Source organism: Pleurodeles waltl, chromosome 4_2 (assembly GCF_031143425.1).
Source record: "Pleurodeles waltl isolate 20211129_DDA chromosome 4_2, aPleWal1.hap1.20221129, whole genome shotgun sequence".
NCBI lineage: Eukaryota > Metazoa > Chordata > Amphibia > Caudata > Salamandridae > Pleurodeles > Pleurodeles waltl.
The window spans coordinates 736,205,402-736,222,066 of record NC_090443.1 but is presented as its reverse complement, the minus strand read 5'-3'; the positions used below and the strand labels follow the sequence as shown (position 1 = coordinate 736,222,066).

At 43.0% G+C, this 16,665-nt stretch overlaps 1 protein-coding gene across 2 annotated transcripts in view; it reads left to right on the top strand.

Annotated features, from left to right (window-relative positions):
* The window catches only part of GLMN (glomulin, FKBP associated protein), a 318,240-nt gene that overhangs the window by 72,726 nt on the left and 228,849 nt on the right, over positions 1-16,665 (top strand). For both annotated transcript variants that reach the window (XM_069232351.1, XM_069232352.1), the window contains 2 exons: positions 12,398-12,517; positions 15,177-15,285. In XM_069232351.1, the coding sequence (XP_069088452.1) occupies positions 12,398-12,517; positions 15,177-15,285 (229 nt within the window). The remainder of the gene's footprint in view (positions 1-12,397; positions 12,518-15,176; positions 15,286-16,665) is intronic.

Here is a 16,665-nt window from a genome sequence, read left to right as displayed (position 1 = left end):
ATTATGGTGCTGTGGAGTTCGTGTTTGACAGACTCCCAGACCATATACTCCTATGGCTACCCTGCACTTACAATGTCTAAGGTTTTGCTTAGACACTGTAGGGGCATAGTGCTCATGCACATATGCCCTCACTTGTGGTATAGTGCACCCTGCCTTAGGGCTGTAAGGCCTGCTAGAGGGGTGACTTACCTATGCCACAGGCAGTGTGAGGTTGGCATGGCACTCTGAGGGGAGTGCCGATGTCGACTTAGTCATTTCCTCCCCACCAGCACACAAGCTGTGAGGCAGTGTGCATGTGCTGAGTGAGGGGTCCCTAGGGTGGCATAAGACATGCTGCAGCCCTTAGAGACCTTCCCTGGCATCAGGGCCCTTGGTACCAGGGGTACCAGTTATAAGAGACTTATCTGAGTGCCAGGGTTGTGCCAATTTTGGAGACACAGGTACAGTTTAGGGAAAGAACACTGGTGCTGGGGCCTGGTTAGCAGGGTCCCAGCACACTTTCAAATCATAACTTAGCATCAGCAAAGGTAAAGGCAAAAAGTCAGGGGGTAACCATGCCAAGGAGGCATTTCCTTACAATACACTAATGGACATCGCAGTAAGGGAGGTCCCCTGGACCCCAGGACATTGTTTACTGAGCTTGTTCCCACACACTACCAAAACTAAAGTGACCAGTAGATTCCATGATGTAGTCTTTATTGTATTGAAGAGGGAAATCACAAGAAGCTTGAAGATCGCTTGGGGCTCCCTAATTACAAGCTGGCACAGAGAGTTGGAGAGATGGGCAGGATATGAGAGTAGTGTTGCTTTGGGAGGCCATACAGGGCCGGTATCTATGGAGGTGGCTAGGGCCTGTGAAGCATTCATAGACCGCCTGAAAGATCTGGTCCACTCATTGCGGGCAGCATCCCCCAACGATCCACCGGGCCCTATTCACTGACCATTTTGCCTCCTGGGTACCCCCCCCCCCTTCATTGTGCACACTGGTGACCTTGCTCCCCGCGAGAAAGTACGCTGGACGTCTGCCTTTTACATTGCTGAGTGTGTTGGCCCATGTGGGGACATGCATCTGTATTAGATGAGGTGATATTTGGACCGGACTTGCAGTTCTGGAACAAAGTTGGGGATTTGAATCTTATGGTAGATGTTTGACTATGTATTATGGGCGTACTTCGTGCATCCTTACTTGGCTTACTGTATGATCTTAATTAAATGCTTAATAAAATCTGTTTTAAAAAGTCAGTCATTTCTTGAGGTTGGCAACTGCCCACCCAAAATATTATTCTACGCTCTTAGAGTCCAAGAGGAGGGGACTCCGCAAATTCAGACAGTATAAGCTTGTGTTTGAGGGACCCCACCTTTCACGAGTTGTTCGACAAAACTACAGAAATCCCTCCTTAATACTTGTGAAATTTGTGTCAGTGTTGAACAAGGAGACTTTGAGATAGATATTGTTATTTTTTCAAATTGAGGTCAATATAGCATAGGCGTATTCTATCTTAATGAAATCTATGTACAGGGGTGTGGAATTTAATAAAATATCTTCTTGTCCATGGTACAGGTTGCTTCTTAAATCTACTTGTCCTCAATAGATGTTCACATGAGCAAATCTACACACTCATATTTGCTCGTACTAAAATACAGTTCATAAATATCGTCTAGGAGTACGATTTCCTGGTCTACTTCTGTAAGTTCCTGTGAAGTCATGAAAGCTACTAATTCAAAGACATATACCATGGGTACACTTTTGTGACTTTCCTTAAGAACTGGGTCCCTAGTTAGGTCTGGTGTTAACAGGCATTTCGTGTTTACTAAACTTCTATTTCTTTCTATATCCGGGGGCTGGCTTTATAGTGAATGATCACATTCTGCTGTTCCACAAGGAGCATATTGGCACACAAAGTAGTTTTGTTCAGTGCCAGGAACTACTGTGGCAATCAGTGGTGTAACAAACTGGAGGGGCACCAGCAAAAAACATGGTGTTTTAAAATCCCCAGGCCCATCTCCAGTAATAGTAAAACAGTTGGAAAATAAGATGCACCAGAATAATAGAAACGCATACATCCACCATTCTGTCAAAATTTGTTGAAGTAGGTTCAAGAATGAATTTCTAGCATAGGCAAACTGAGTTTGCTTATTTGAATAAAACAAAAATGTAGGTCATGTGGATACATCTGTAAGCAACACATTAGTGTACATCTAAGGCTGTGAGCTTCGTGGGTGCTGCCATAACTGCAAGGTAACAATCCGCTACATTGTTCATGTTGACCCAAGGCATAGAAGTCATGAATGGAATTTTGCCCATGTGTTGTTAGATGTTTCAGAAAGCCCAAACCTACCAAAAGCACCATACTACTTTTACCACATTCTCCAATAACGTTAGAGTTTGTGTTGAAACCTGGAACCTCTGAAAGTTTGACAGGAATTGGAGGTTACGTTTTCTTGCTGAAAGAATCATCCCATCTCTCTCTAACTGATGCAGAAATGGGATTTCACATCAGTTCGAGACAGACTATCCTTTTGAGGTATTGCCTAATTACTTCTGCATAGCGTCCACACTGCGGCTTAGTGCATGGGAGTAAATGTAGAAAAGGGCTGTTGGTGCATCATTTGGCATACCACGTAACCTTTTGCTATGCAACCTAGACCTGTTTCCTTTGTACCACTGATGCACTGCCCCACCCTACCATTGAAGATGCACTAGTGAAGGGAAGCAGATTTCTCCTCCAATGCCTCTGTCATGCCTGCTTCCACCTAGCCAGAATATCCACTGGCTGCTGATGGCCTCTCCTCTTTTGTGCACTCTCCCTCTCCACCACCAGTGTAGGCCTGCACTTTCACTTGATCATTCCCTTTACATTTCTGTCAGCCCTCCACTCTCTCGATCCGTTATACTCCATTTTGCTCTCCCCATCATTGCTCTCTGTCAGTCAACAGGCATCCGTAACCGCTCTCAGACCCACACCGATAACCCTGCACTTGCTTCACCCTTTCCCATGCTGCCCGAGTCACTCCCACACCCCCTCTCCTGTCTCCCACTCCACCTGGTGCGACAGACTGCACGACGGCGCCATCTGAGCTAAAGCACTGGATTGGATCAGGTCCTTCATCACCGGAAGAACACAGAGTGTTAGACTACTGCCGTTCACATCAGTACCCAAAGACACATGCTGTGGAGTGCCCCAAGGATCTTCACTCAGCCCAACGCTTTTCAACATCTACATGGCCCGCTTGCCAAGATCATCAAACAGCACTGGCTAAACAGAGTCTCCTATGCCAACAACACCTAACTGATCCTCTCCCTGTCCAAAGGACTTTGCAAAGGCCAAGAGAAATTTCCACGAACAGGTGAGAGCAGTCGCCGCCTGGGTGGAGGCCACCTCCCTCAAAATCAACACGGACAAGACAGAGAGCCTCGTAATCGGCTCCACCTCTTCTGCCTGGAAAGATTCCTGGTGGCCCATCACTCTGGGAAATTCCCCCTCCACGGACCACACACACAACCTGGGCATATCCTGGACTCTGCTCTCTCATTGACCCGCCAAGTCAAGGCTGTCTCTTCGTCATGCTTTCGCACCCTCCGACTCCTGCGGAAGATTTTCAAGTGGATTCCCTCTGACACAAGACAGTCACCCATTGTAGGAAAATGGCTCCTTGTTGAAGTTACCTCCCACCCCACACTTTTTGCCTGATATTGATGCTGACTTGACTGAGAAGTGTGCTGGGATCCTGCTAACCAGTCCCCCGCACCAGTATACTTTCACTTAAAAATGTACCATTGTTTTCACAACTGGCACACCCCTGGCACAAAGATAAGTCCCTTTTGCAAAGGTACCAGTGGGACCAAGGGCCCTGTGACCAGGGAAGGTCCCTGAAGGGCTGCATCATGTGTTGTACCACCCTAAGGGGCCCCTCACCTAACACATGCACACTGCCATTGCAGATTTTGTGTGTGTTGGTGGGGAGAAAAAGGCAAAGTTGACATGGAATCCCCCCTAGGATGCCATGCACACAAAATACTGCCTGTTGCATAGGTACGTCACCCCTCTAGCAGGCCTTAAAGCCCTAAGGGATGGTGCACTATACCACAGGTGAGGGACTAGCTGCATGAGCAATATGCCCCTACAGTGTTCAAGTCCATTCTTAGACATTACGAGTGTAGTGTGGCCATATTAGGTATATGGTCTGGGAGTTTGTCAAAACGAAGTCCACAGCTCCATAATGGTTACACTGAATACTTGGGAATCCACTGCTGGATTTATTACAAAATGCACAGAGAGGGCATCTTAGAGATGCCCCTGTATTTGACCCAATCCTTCAGTGCAGGACTGACTGGTCTGTGCCAGCCTGCCGCTGAGGGCAGAGTTTCTGACCGCCTGGGGTGAGAGCCTTTGTGCGCTCTCACGCCAGAAACAAAGCCTGCACTGGGTGGAGGTGCTTCACACCTTCCTCTTGCAGGAACTGTAACACCTAGCAGTGAGCCTCAAAAGCTCAGGCTTCGTGTTACAATGCCCAAGGGCACTCCAGCTAGTGGAGAAGCCCGTCCCCCGGACACAGCCCCCACTTCTGGCAGCAAGTCCAGGGGAGATAATGAGAAAAACAAGGAGGAGTCACCACCTCAGCAAGGTCCACCCCTAAGGTGACCAGAGCTGAAGTGACCCCCATCCTTGGAAAATTCTCCAATAGCCCAATAGGATTAGGGATGTACCCCTCTCCCCAAAGGGAGGAGGCTCCAGGAGGGTGAAGCCACCCTCAGGGACAGTATCCATTGGTTACTGCCCTCCAGCCCAAAACACCCCCCTAAATCTAGTATTCAGGGGCGACCCTGCACCTCAGATTCCTGACGACCTAAAAAGGAGGAGGACTGCTGACCTGAAAACCCTGCAGAGAAGACGGAGACGACAACTGCTTTGGCCCCAGCCCTACCGGCCTGTCTCAAGATTCAGAGAACCTGCAACAGCGACGCATCCAGCGGCACCAGCGACCTCTGCCGACTTGGAAGACTGCCCTGCAACCCAAAGGACCAAGAAACTCCAGTGGACAGCGGCTCTGTCCAAGGCAACAAGAAACCATCGTTAAAGGGGCTCACTCCTGAAGCACAAGTCCCCAACACTCACCCGACGCCCCAGCCCATGTCCAGAGAAACCAACACTGCAGCGAGGACCCACAGACTACTCCCACAACGTGGCCACTCATAGACGACCTCACTGCACCCCCACAGCGACGCCTGCAGAGAGAATCCAGAGGCCTCCCCTGACCGCGACTGCCCGGAAACAAATAACCCGATGCCTGGAAGAAGCACTGCACCTGCAGCTCCCAGGGCAGAGAGGAACCAACTACCGGTGCAGGAGTGACCAGCAGGCATCCCTCATCTTTGCCCAGTCAGTGACTGGCCCAAGAAGCCCCCCTTGTGCCCTGCCTGCAACTCCAGAGTAACCCCTGGCTCCCTCCATTGAAACCAACATTAAACCCGACACCTACTTTGCACACTGCACCCGACTGCACCTGTGCCGCTGAGGGTGTATTTGTCTGTGCCTGTTTGGGACTGCCCCACCAGTGCTCTACAAAACCCCCCTGGTGTGCTCCCCGAGTACGTAGGTACTTACCTGCTAGCAGACTGGAACTGGAGCATCCCTAGTCTCCATAGGCACCTATGTTATTTGGGCCCGACTTTGACCTCTTCACATGACCGACCCTGTGTTGCTGGATGTTTGGGGTTTACTTGAACCCCCAACGGTGGGGTGCCTGTGCCCCGGACACTTAACTTGTGAGTGCTTTACTTACCAGCTGAACTAACCTGTACTTACTTCCCCCAGGAACTGTTGAATTTTGCACTATGTCCACTTTTGAAATAGCTTATTGCCATTTTTGACAAAACTGTGTACACTACTTTTTCATTCAAAGTTCTATACTTACCTAAACCAAGTACCTTACAATATATGTATTTACTTGAAATCTAAATCTTGTGGTTCTAAAATAAATTAAGAAAATAATATTTTTCTATTGTCCTGGAGTTAAGTCTTTGAGTGTGTGTTCCCATTTATTTCCTGTGTACAACAAATGCTTAACACTACCCTCTGATAAGCCTGCTACTCGATAACACTACCACAAATAGAGAATTAATATTATCTATTATTGCCACTATCAACCTCTAAGGGGAACCCTTTGACTCTGTGCACACTATCTCCCACTTTTTATATTAGTATATACAGAACTAGCTTCCTACACCCATGCACTCGTCACCAGCAAACTGGACTAAGGCAACGCACTCTATGCCAGCATCACCAAGAAACTTCAGTCAGGACTACAAAGAGTCCAGAATGCAGCAGCCAGACTCATCCTGGACATCCCCCAACACAGACTCATCTCCTCCCACCTCAGAGACCTACACTGGCTACCAGTGAACAAGCGCATCACATATAAACTCCTGATCCACACCTGCAAGGCACTGCACAACATAGGACCGGCAAACCTCAACCACTGCCTCGCCTTGTACGTACCCAAAAGACATCTCCGCTCCTCCCAGCTCACCCTTGCAGCCATTCCATAGATCCGGAAAAGCACAGGAGGAGGAAGATCCTAATCCTACCTGGCAGCCCGAACGTGGTACATGCTACATCTCAAGCTCAGGCAGACTGCATCACTGAAGCAGTTCAGGAAGGACCTCAAGACCTGGCTCTTTGACTGAGCAGCACGCCTACAAACAGCGCCTTGGGACCCTATGGGTGTTTAGCAGCCCTCTACAAATCTATGACTGATTGATCCTGGTACGGCTGATAAAGAGCTGTGTTAAGGAGATAATAGATGAAACAAGCCCACCTGAGCAGTAGCAGGAGTCGGATAGAACTGTAAGTTATACAAAGAGAAACATTTTCACACTGTGTGCTTGCATCTGCATGCATGCATGTGTGTTTGTGCACACATGAATGTCTATGTACACGTCTTAGTCCTTAAGTTTTTTTTCTCTCCACTTGCTACGTGTTAACTGTTAAAGGCATATTATAATCTCTATAAATCCATGACCTCTAGTCAAAAGAATTTATGTTAATGTATCAAGCTCATGCTCTACATCTGCAGACGGAGAACATCTCTAACAAAGGGAACAGTTTCACCGGTAAACTACAGTGCGGTGCCCGCTGCATCTTCCTGTAAACTGTGCATAAGGTTAAATTGATTAGCTTTTTCACCAAACATACTTTGGTGAAATTTACATTTCAGAATTGATCTTTGACAATTAGGGCCTTCTGCAAGGCAGCATTTTTCCATAAGTTGCAGTTCCCTAAGTGTTCTAACAAATTGGCGCACTTTTTGGAATGGAACGACAAATATTATTGAATACATGAGACAGTTCACTGCAATGCAAGTAGGAAAAATTACCATTCAAAACCCGGGCGCTATTCTTATGTTGTTAGGTTGGAGGATTCTTTGACTGAATCACTTGAGTGCATGAGAAGCAGACAATAATTTATGAGATCTTTCAATCTGATTAGTGCGAAATGACTATGGTTGTTGATTATTACTGATGGAAATCTATGTGTACTTTGCCTCTTAAATTTAGTCAAACTTTACATTTCTTTTAGTTTAACTGATTAATTGTACAAGGGTCTCCATGAGAGGAGGTTGGAAGAAAGTGGAGTTGAGGAAAGAGATTTAAAATTTACAATGTAGTCGGCACTTTGAAACAAAATTTCAGTAACTTTGAAATTCTTTATCAAAGAAAACTACTTATACCATGTGTGTCATGTCTGATCATGGATATACATCAAATTCATCCTTTTCCTTTTTTCTCTTTATTTAATCAGTTTGCTCATTTGTTCATGATATTTGCATATGATGAATGTTAAGCATCTTCTCTTGCTGTTAAGTTCGTTGATGGCTTTCTGTGAAATCTTTGTTTTAAGAATCATTTTTAGTTTCAGTCGAATTGTGTTGAAAAGAAAAAAAATGTTCTTTGCATGAACAGCCTTTCAAAAGCCACAAGATGAGCTATAATCCATACTTAGTATTCTACAAGCCATCCAGCTCGTCCACAACAGTAGGGTAATTTGGGACACTATAAAATAGGTGTTCAAAATGCACTATGCCCTAGGGTCTTCCATCCTCACCAGGCCATAGCTGGCTCTTTGCTCTAGATAGCTGTATGAACAACTCCACAGTCACCCCTCGATGACGCTTCCTGCATACATGTTACATTAGTGTATCTTTCTCACTTGAAATTATATTCTTGTTTTTCTGTCATGTTTTTTAAGTATGACTGCTTTGTGCTATGCTTGGTAAACTTCAAGTGTCCTGCCCTTACAAGAATATTATAAGTTTTGTGGTAACCTAAGTCAAACTCAATAAAAAGATTTATCAAGCATTGGCATAGCCAATGGGTCTCGCTTTTGGAACCTTAGAAGTATTTATTTTGCCATGCAGCACATTATCCTTGGTGCTACAACATCTACTGCTACTTCACATGCCACTGGTAAACGGCTACACATACCCAAGGCTCGACCTAAAAAATTACTCCTGGATCAGATTTTACATCTGTCATCGAACAGATTATGAGTGCTGTTTAATTAAACATAGTGCCTAGCAGGGGGTTTGGTTACCATGTACATATATCACAAAAAACTGAAACTACAAGACCCAGAATGCAAAATACTATTTGTGGTCTAAAAAGCCAGACTGGCTTAGCAGAGATGTTCAAAGGCATGGGCATGGTGGGCTCTGGCCCAGGGCCCCTGCCTTCGGGGAGGGCCCTAATAGCCTGCTCTGTTCTATAGAGTCTTGCATTGATGACCTCGAATAATTCTTAAACAGACTGTTATAAATTGCACTTTCCTTTAATGTATTCTTATTGTGGGTGATATGTGAGAGTCTATTACAGACATTTACAGAGAAATGTTGTGCCTATGTTGTTTGCAACATCTATAAATAAATTTCTATAAGATCAAAATCGGACCTCGCGTATGGGAACATGGGAGGGTGTCACAAAGATTATTTGCGGTAATATTAGTGAGCTGATGCTGTGTTGCGGTATTGAAAACACACATCACCATTCCTTCATATTAAATTTAAACCTATTTAGACGAGTGTGCCAGGCCAAAGAGGGCATGAAAGACCTGAAAAGGGGTCATCACTTCACACCCGTTCCGAACAGTGACTCCTAAAATATGTTTGGCCCAGGGGCCCCCATAATCCTAAGGATGTCCCTGTGGCTTAGTAGGTTGCACGTGAAATGGGCGTCACATCGCAAGTATGCTTCTGCATCTTTGGAACTGTCAGGCTTTGTGTTAATTTCTGATGAAAGATGTGTTGTGTAGCTCGTTGTAAGAAAACGGTCACCAACATGTCTGGAGTAATCCTTTAATTAAAGGCCCACAGTGCTGTAGCAGCAGGTTAAAGGTCAGCTACCATGATAATCTGTAGAAAAGAAAACACCCAATGGACGGCAAACACATTAAAAAAAATACGAACTAAAGGGTGATAGAGAAAAAAACACCAGGGAAAGTACAACACAATAATACAACGTACATACTTTGAACTGAATTGCATTTAACTATTTACTTTTTTGTATTTAGCTGAACAGAGGCACTGTGTGATATCCTAGTTCTCAGCATTTGTAAAACTTAACATGTTCACTGATTTAAAAATTGGCAGTATAGCATTAGGTTTCAGCTTGCAGTGATAATGTGTCATTTTTGGGGGTGTTGGCAGAGCCCTCGGAAAGCATAACCTCTGGTCCCATCCCTCTTCTTTTCACAGAAGGTCAGAGACACCCTTGCCACCTTCCTCTTCCTGAGCCAGGTTCTCAGGCAGCTGCAACGCTGGGAGCAAGATGGCAGCAGAGACAGATGGCAGAGTAATATGATTCCCTTCCTGCCACTTACTTTTCAATCAAATTAAAACAAAAAAAGAGAAAGATGTCAAGGGGGTAAGGGAAGTGAGTCAATTAACCACATTTGTATTCTGCTGAATAATGGCCTCTGTTCCACTTTTTTACTGCAAGCTGAGTGGAAATTTTAAGGGGGAAGTGGCACAAAAGTGGCAGATTTCCAAAGGTGGGCAGGCACCACTTCCCAAAATCAACTATGCATAAAAAGCATACAAGGTCATCTCCAAAACTGCAAGACTCTGTCTGGTGGCTCCTGCCCGCAAACCAGAAAGTGTAAAAGCAGACACAATGTACTTTCTGTCTCTCGCAGCACTCCTGGTTCTTCCCCCGCCCTGTCCTGCTGCAGGGTGAGGTCACAGGTGAAGCCTGTTGAAAGAAATTAAAAAGTTCTGCCTGGAACAAGTCTGGATTGATAGCGCACACTGGGTGCCCTCTGGCAAATGTGAGGAGAAAAGAATAATCTTTATAAGCCTGTTTATCGGGGAAGCCTGGACCAGTGATCTGGATGTCTTATTTGTAAGTCTATAGACTGCACTGGGAGGTTGAGTGAACTCTACTGCAAACAGTAACAACAGCAGGAATCAAAGAAGAAAGTAGTCCCACAAAACACCAGATAAACAGACAAAAGCATAAGGATACAGTCCTTGGCCAGTGATCTGTGGGAGCAAACAAAAGACAAAAAGGAGGGGCAAAGAGGAAGGACTGACCACTTGCAAGCAAAGATTTTTAAAGGGCACTGAAACAAACAAATGAAAAGCAGTGGGTGGGCTTTAAGACCACAAAGAAGTATGCAAGACATCCTGAAAGCTGAACCTAAAAATCCACAAAATGAAACGTTATCTGATATTTGTCTTTGTGGCTTTGGTAATCCTGTCTTTATTTCAACATGCAAATGAGCTGCATTGTAGAATCTGTAGATGCTAAATTGTATTGTAGTTGCACTTTTCTTTTACCCATTTACCTCCTAAAATGGCCCACAGTCTGTCTAGTTGTGTAAATGTGGTATTTCAAGAAATTAGGTTATGAAATGAATGCAATTCCACTCAGCCTGCTTTAATTGAAACTGTATTTTCCTTCAGAATTTAGGAAAAATCTTAGGAATGCATGTTGCCTTTGCAGTACTGCAGTGGTTTACAAAATGGCAGGTGTGTTGAATTAATGAACAAAACGAGTTTAAGGAAAATAATTATCATTGTGAGCTGTAGGTTGAGATTGGCTCACCACTTGAAGCCTAATATCTTTCTAATTTACCTTGCAGCTTTCAAGGCAAGAAGAGTTTGATTAGAAGGGAATACAAGCAAATCGTTTTGGATAGTTCTTAAAAACAGTCCCATTTAGTCTATAAACAGTCTCTATTGTATCTCCCCTATAAAACAAAAGTGTATGCTTATTCAAGGCATGTCAGCTTTAAGAGAAGTATGTAAGAGTGAAAAACATTAGTCTCTTTTAGATCTCAAAGACAGCAAAAATGCATTGTCTACAATACAGTATACATAGCGATTATTTAATTTTTTTTTTTTTTGGTGGTGGTGGGGGGTGGGGCTGTCGGGCCTTTGCTCGTGAACAAAGAGATCTGTTTGTATTGGTTGTACCTTCTCCTCATTTAGAGTTTTTCCTCCTTATTGTTGTGTTATCCTATCCCTGGAGCATAGCTACTCAACCATGTCCTATTGGTCGACTTATATTCTTCTACTGCTAACGTGCAGGGACTACATTTTTATTTTACTTGGAACACTGCAAAGGAATGCATCACTTTCCTCATGAACCCCCACTTGGGTTTATTTTCTATTTATCAAATATTTTTCCTGAAAGGTCCATCTTTTGGCCCCTCTCCAGGGTCCCCCAATTTAATGTTTTCTTTTTTCAATTTTATTTTTTTCCAGGGCCAAGCTGTCCAATCTGATACATGGATGCTTACTTACCCTTTATTGCGCAGCAACAACAGCATGATTTTTTTTAAATCTACCATTCTGAGATAGCCATTCACCATCTTGGAACGATAGATGAAGTTAAAGTAAAATAAAATCACAAGACAACAGTAAAAGAGGGCATGTGTGGCCACACAAACACTGTATAGAGCTTCACAGTAAGGTGACAGTTCTAAAAAGCCCTGGTAACAGAGGGTCCTAGCCCTCTTCCAACATCTGATTGGACATGCTCATGTTCCAAATGACTGTACTATGTGATTTGCAGAGAACACCTGCTTTGCAGGGACAGACTATGACCCCTTATAATGAGGATGGCTGTCTCTGAGTGCACCCTATGACTGGCGATAACAAACAAAAGCCCTTCTAATTACACCTGTCTGTTATTCGTAAATAATGAGAAGTTTTTGTATTGTCTGCACTAGGGGATCTGCAGTAAAAATTGGTTTTCTTATATTATTATTATTATTGTTTTTAAATGTCCTGTGCTATATATATGTTTTCTACATAGTGAATACTATCTGCTGTTGTGTTTGGTGACAGTACAAGGTACAGTTATTAATTGGTTGCTCTTTGCAAACTTGTCTTGCAGGTTATCTTCAAAAGCATGGGTTGGAATCTTGTCAGCCCTGTTGTTAAATGTTTTCAGTCCCACCAACATAACAATGAGAAACGTAAAGAGTGCATGAAGATAATAAATCAAATGGTGCAGGTATGTACATGTTGATGGAATGCCTTATGAAGCAATATACATTGATTATTAATTATCTTTAGATGTTATCACAACCTAACATGGTAAATCTGAACGTCCGATATTGCAGGATCCTTCTTTTGTTCATTAACTAATGATTAACAATGTTTCTCAACTGAGATGTAGTTGCTCAACTCATGGCTGTTTATCTTTTTCATCTCATCAGTATCTGTTATGCATAGCTAAGGGTTGTAATATATTTCTCTTTAGTAACTAATCCCTCCCTCCAATCCCCTCCCCCCCCCCCCCCCACCCCCAGGCTACAGCCTCGCATGACTACACGTTCATGAATTGTAGTAGTTCACAATAGTTCCACAAAGTACACCTCAAAGTGTATACGTTTCTAGAGATACTTCTGGAAAACATCTGTGAATTTCTGTTTCTGTTAGTCTAAAGGAAGTTTAATATGTCCCATGGTAAATGTTGTACAATTAAGTTTGGGTAATGATATTGGCTTTGTGGTATGCAACACGTGTTTTCTCTACTGGGACCAAATTTATGCCTGTGCTGAAACCCTTCCTTTAGACCCTGACCAATTTAGGGGTGTTCCTTTTCTTCACCCTCATGGAAAGGCATTCACTCATATTGTTGTCAGGAGTAAATGTTCAATTTTCAACAGGATGGTAATGGTTGAGAATGAACTTTGCAAGTACCCACAAATGTTTACATGTGGAGTGTACACACACTCAAAGTGTAATCCATCCCTGGCACACTCAGGCCCTCATTAGGACTTTGATGGGCAGAAAAGGCCACCCCCCATGCTCCTGCAGGTCAGGAGACCGTCAGTGCGGTTTTCTTCCCGCTGGCCCTATTAGTAATTTCCCGTTGGGCCAGCAGGCAGAAACACAGTTTCTGCCCAACAACATTGACGCTAGCTCGTAATACGGCCGGTGGCAATGCATTGGGTGCACTAGTTTCTGTCACGCAAATCACTTCTCTGCCAGCTTTTACATGGCAGTGAAACCCTCATGTTAAATACCGGCAGAGAGAGTGGTCATAATCCCCAGTGAAGAACTGCTTGCAGCACTGCCCTGGCGGAGGGGGATCGCCTAAATATGACCCTGGTGGTCACGGCTGCGACATTACAGCTGCGACAAACGCACCATCATCAGACTGCCGGCACTGCCACCTTTTAGCAGTCAGACGGCCTGGCGGTGCCGGTGGTCCGACCATGGTGCTTTTGTCACGGTCGTAATGTCGCAGCTGTGACCACCAGGGTCATACTGAGGCCCCCAGTCTCCGTCTGTGATATTAGATTTATTCTGAAGAATATCTTTGTGTGAGTAAATCTTTTTACGAGTGCCAACAAAAAATTAAGTGCATAACGAGAGTGGTTTTGCACTCCCTAAAAAGCAATTTCAGCAAGGAAGCCACACCTACTCACTCAACTTTCTTTGCGAATTGGGCCTAGTCGGTTTCTGTGATTCTAAACTAGGTATTTGAAACTGAAATTTAGTACCTTCAGTAAATTAATTGTTTTACCAAATTGTTGTTCCTTTTTCAGATTAATACAAAAATTATCATTGTAGAAGAAAAAATATGTGAAAAGAGTAGATTAAGAGCTGAGAAAAGATGAGCAACTGCTTGAAGAATTAGTTCAATTGAGAATGTTCTACTAAAACAACATTTTTAAAGACAATAGTAAAATGTACATGCTATGCAAAACTTAGGGTACAAATGATCAATTTTGACCTCTGCCTTTAATGTTTGAGTTGCTGATGGGCACCTATTTTACAATAGAGTCAGTGGGGTTGATGGTGAGCATAACTGGGGGTCTCTGTCTTTTGTTTTAAATGTACATTGCTCTGTATCACTGCCCTGCCTCTTCTGTCCTGGGCAGATTTTCAGTGGTGTCAAACCAAACAAAAAAAGACTGCAAATTGGGTGGCTTGGAGTGCATGGCACACCTGTCAGCAACCACACTAGTGCAATAACTGTTCTGCTTCCAAATTACAAATCTTGTTCAACTTTGAAGAGTCCCTCACCTTTAACGTGTTGCTAATTTCTTAATAGCCAAATGTTCTGCTAACGTCTTTGCAGAACTAGTTAAGCAAGAAAGAACCTCTGCGCTAGGAGAGCTTAAAATGTTTGGTTTTGTGTTGATCTCTTCACTGTGCATCATTTTGTTAAGTCTGACAAACAAAAATATACTAGAATAATTACCCATGTGACCTGTGGTTTTGCTAATTATGTACAATGTCAGTTAGCTTCATTGCTATTTTGAAAATAAAGGAAAGATCCACATTGGTGCTACAATTATAACTGCCTCCTGTCTGCCCCAAAATGCTGTTTAACTGTCAGTGTAAATACATGTAAAATCTGTTTAAAAACTTTGTTCAGAGGAGATAAAGCTGAACTCACATCCAGCACACCTGAACCTAGCATGACGTCACAATTTTCTTGCCAGTCTAGTCAATTTTCTTACTTGCCTAGTCTTAACATCTGCCAACCTATTCATTTTATTTAGTGCACATTACAATTGTACATGCAAGCCTATGAGTTGATATTCTTAAGCCGAACTAAACTGTCAAAGTTTCTTTAATAATTTACGTGAAGCATACTGTCTTTTTTAGCATATAGACACACCACAAAATATATTCATGATTCATACTCCTTTCAGATTTGTAACCCAAAGGAGCTTTTACTGGGATTACTTGAACAGATTGAAGATGCCACTGGGGAAGAAATATCAAAGACAATTTTACTTTTGATTCAGCCTCTACAAACAGGTATCCATTTTCATAACCCTTTAAAAGGGTTTTCTAATACAGTATTCCTGGTATGTATGTGTGTGTGTGTGTTTCTCGATTCTCTGTACGTAATTGTGTTTAGGTATGTTTTGAGAAACAGTTATCAGGTTTGTATCTCAGTCCTAATGTGCTGAATTGTTATCATATGTATTTATTAGTTAATAAATGTGTTTATTGGTATGTAAGGTTGTCCACTAACATTCTTTAAAAATATTAAAAGAAGTAAATAAACTTCTGGCAATTCACTTTTTTCCCTAGTAAAAACACTTTGTATTGTAAAGGCCAGCAAACTTTCTGAACATAATTCATGTAATGTTAGAGACCACTGTCCTGAGTTAAAGATGAACTGCTTTTTCTGCCTGTGTACCACCTATTTTCAAAAAGATTTTCAATGTGTTATTCGAGGACAGAGCAAAACTAGTAAATAACATGTTGAGGGGTTTCTGGATATAGTCCGTTGAACTGGAGCAATTCTGAAATTGGCATTTCATTTTGAGTTCCTCAGTACACTCGGACATCAGTACACTTGATAATGATGAGAATGCACTATTGCACTATAAGAGAGCTCAAGATCATCTTTCAAAAGTATTTCCCTAACTTCATGGATGGAGAACAACACAGCGAGACTCTTCAATCCTGATCTCAAGTGGGTATTATCAAGGAGCTGATCATTCCAGATTATTACCCTGTTGATTTTTTGTAAGCTTTCCAGATAAGTTTTAACTTGTTTAACTGCTTTTTATTTCTATTTGTGTGATTTTCTATTTCCAAAGTGGATACCTATATCATAATTGTTACAGTTACTTTAACAATTTCTGAATGAAGCATGGCCTGTGGAGTAGTTATGCAAATATTTAAAAGAGTTCTTATGTTTTAAAATGTAGCAATCTAATGCTCCCTTCTGTCTTGGACAATTAAGTTCCTTGCTTAGTATAAACGTTTGTTAAAATGCCATGTAGAAATGGTAGCATCAAATATCTATCATAGGGGGGATGTTAGATGTACCTCGTCCCTTAGCAACTATTGCAGGGCAGTATGAAGCATTCAGTTCAGAAAGAAAGAATTGCCAGAGATTAAATCAAGCTTTAAACTTAAGCAGAAGATAGCTTAATAAAAATGCCCAGTCCTAGGAGTTCACTTGTCCACATTTTTTCCAGGTTTCATGCAATTTCTTTGTGATTATAAACTATGATTAAAAACAATGCCATTCCGCGTTGGTTTTATGTGCTAGGCATACATTAAATGGATCTCATTAACAATGAGCTCCAGTGGGGTGCCATGCCTCCTCACAGACAAAGTGTCCTTACTGTGCGCTCTCTCATTCAGAACCGAATCTGAGTGAGTGAGCTGGGTGGACTT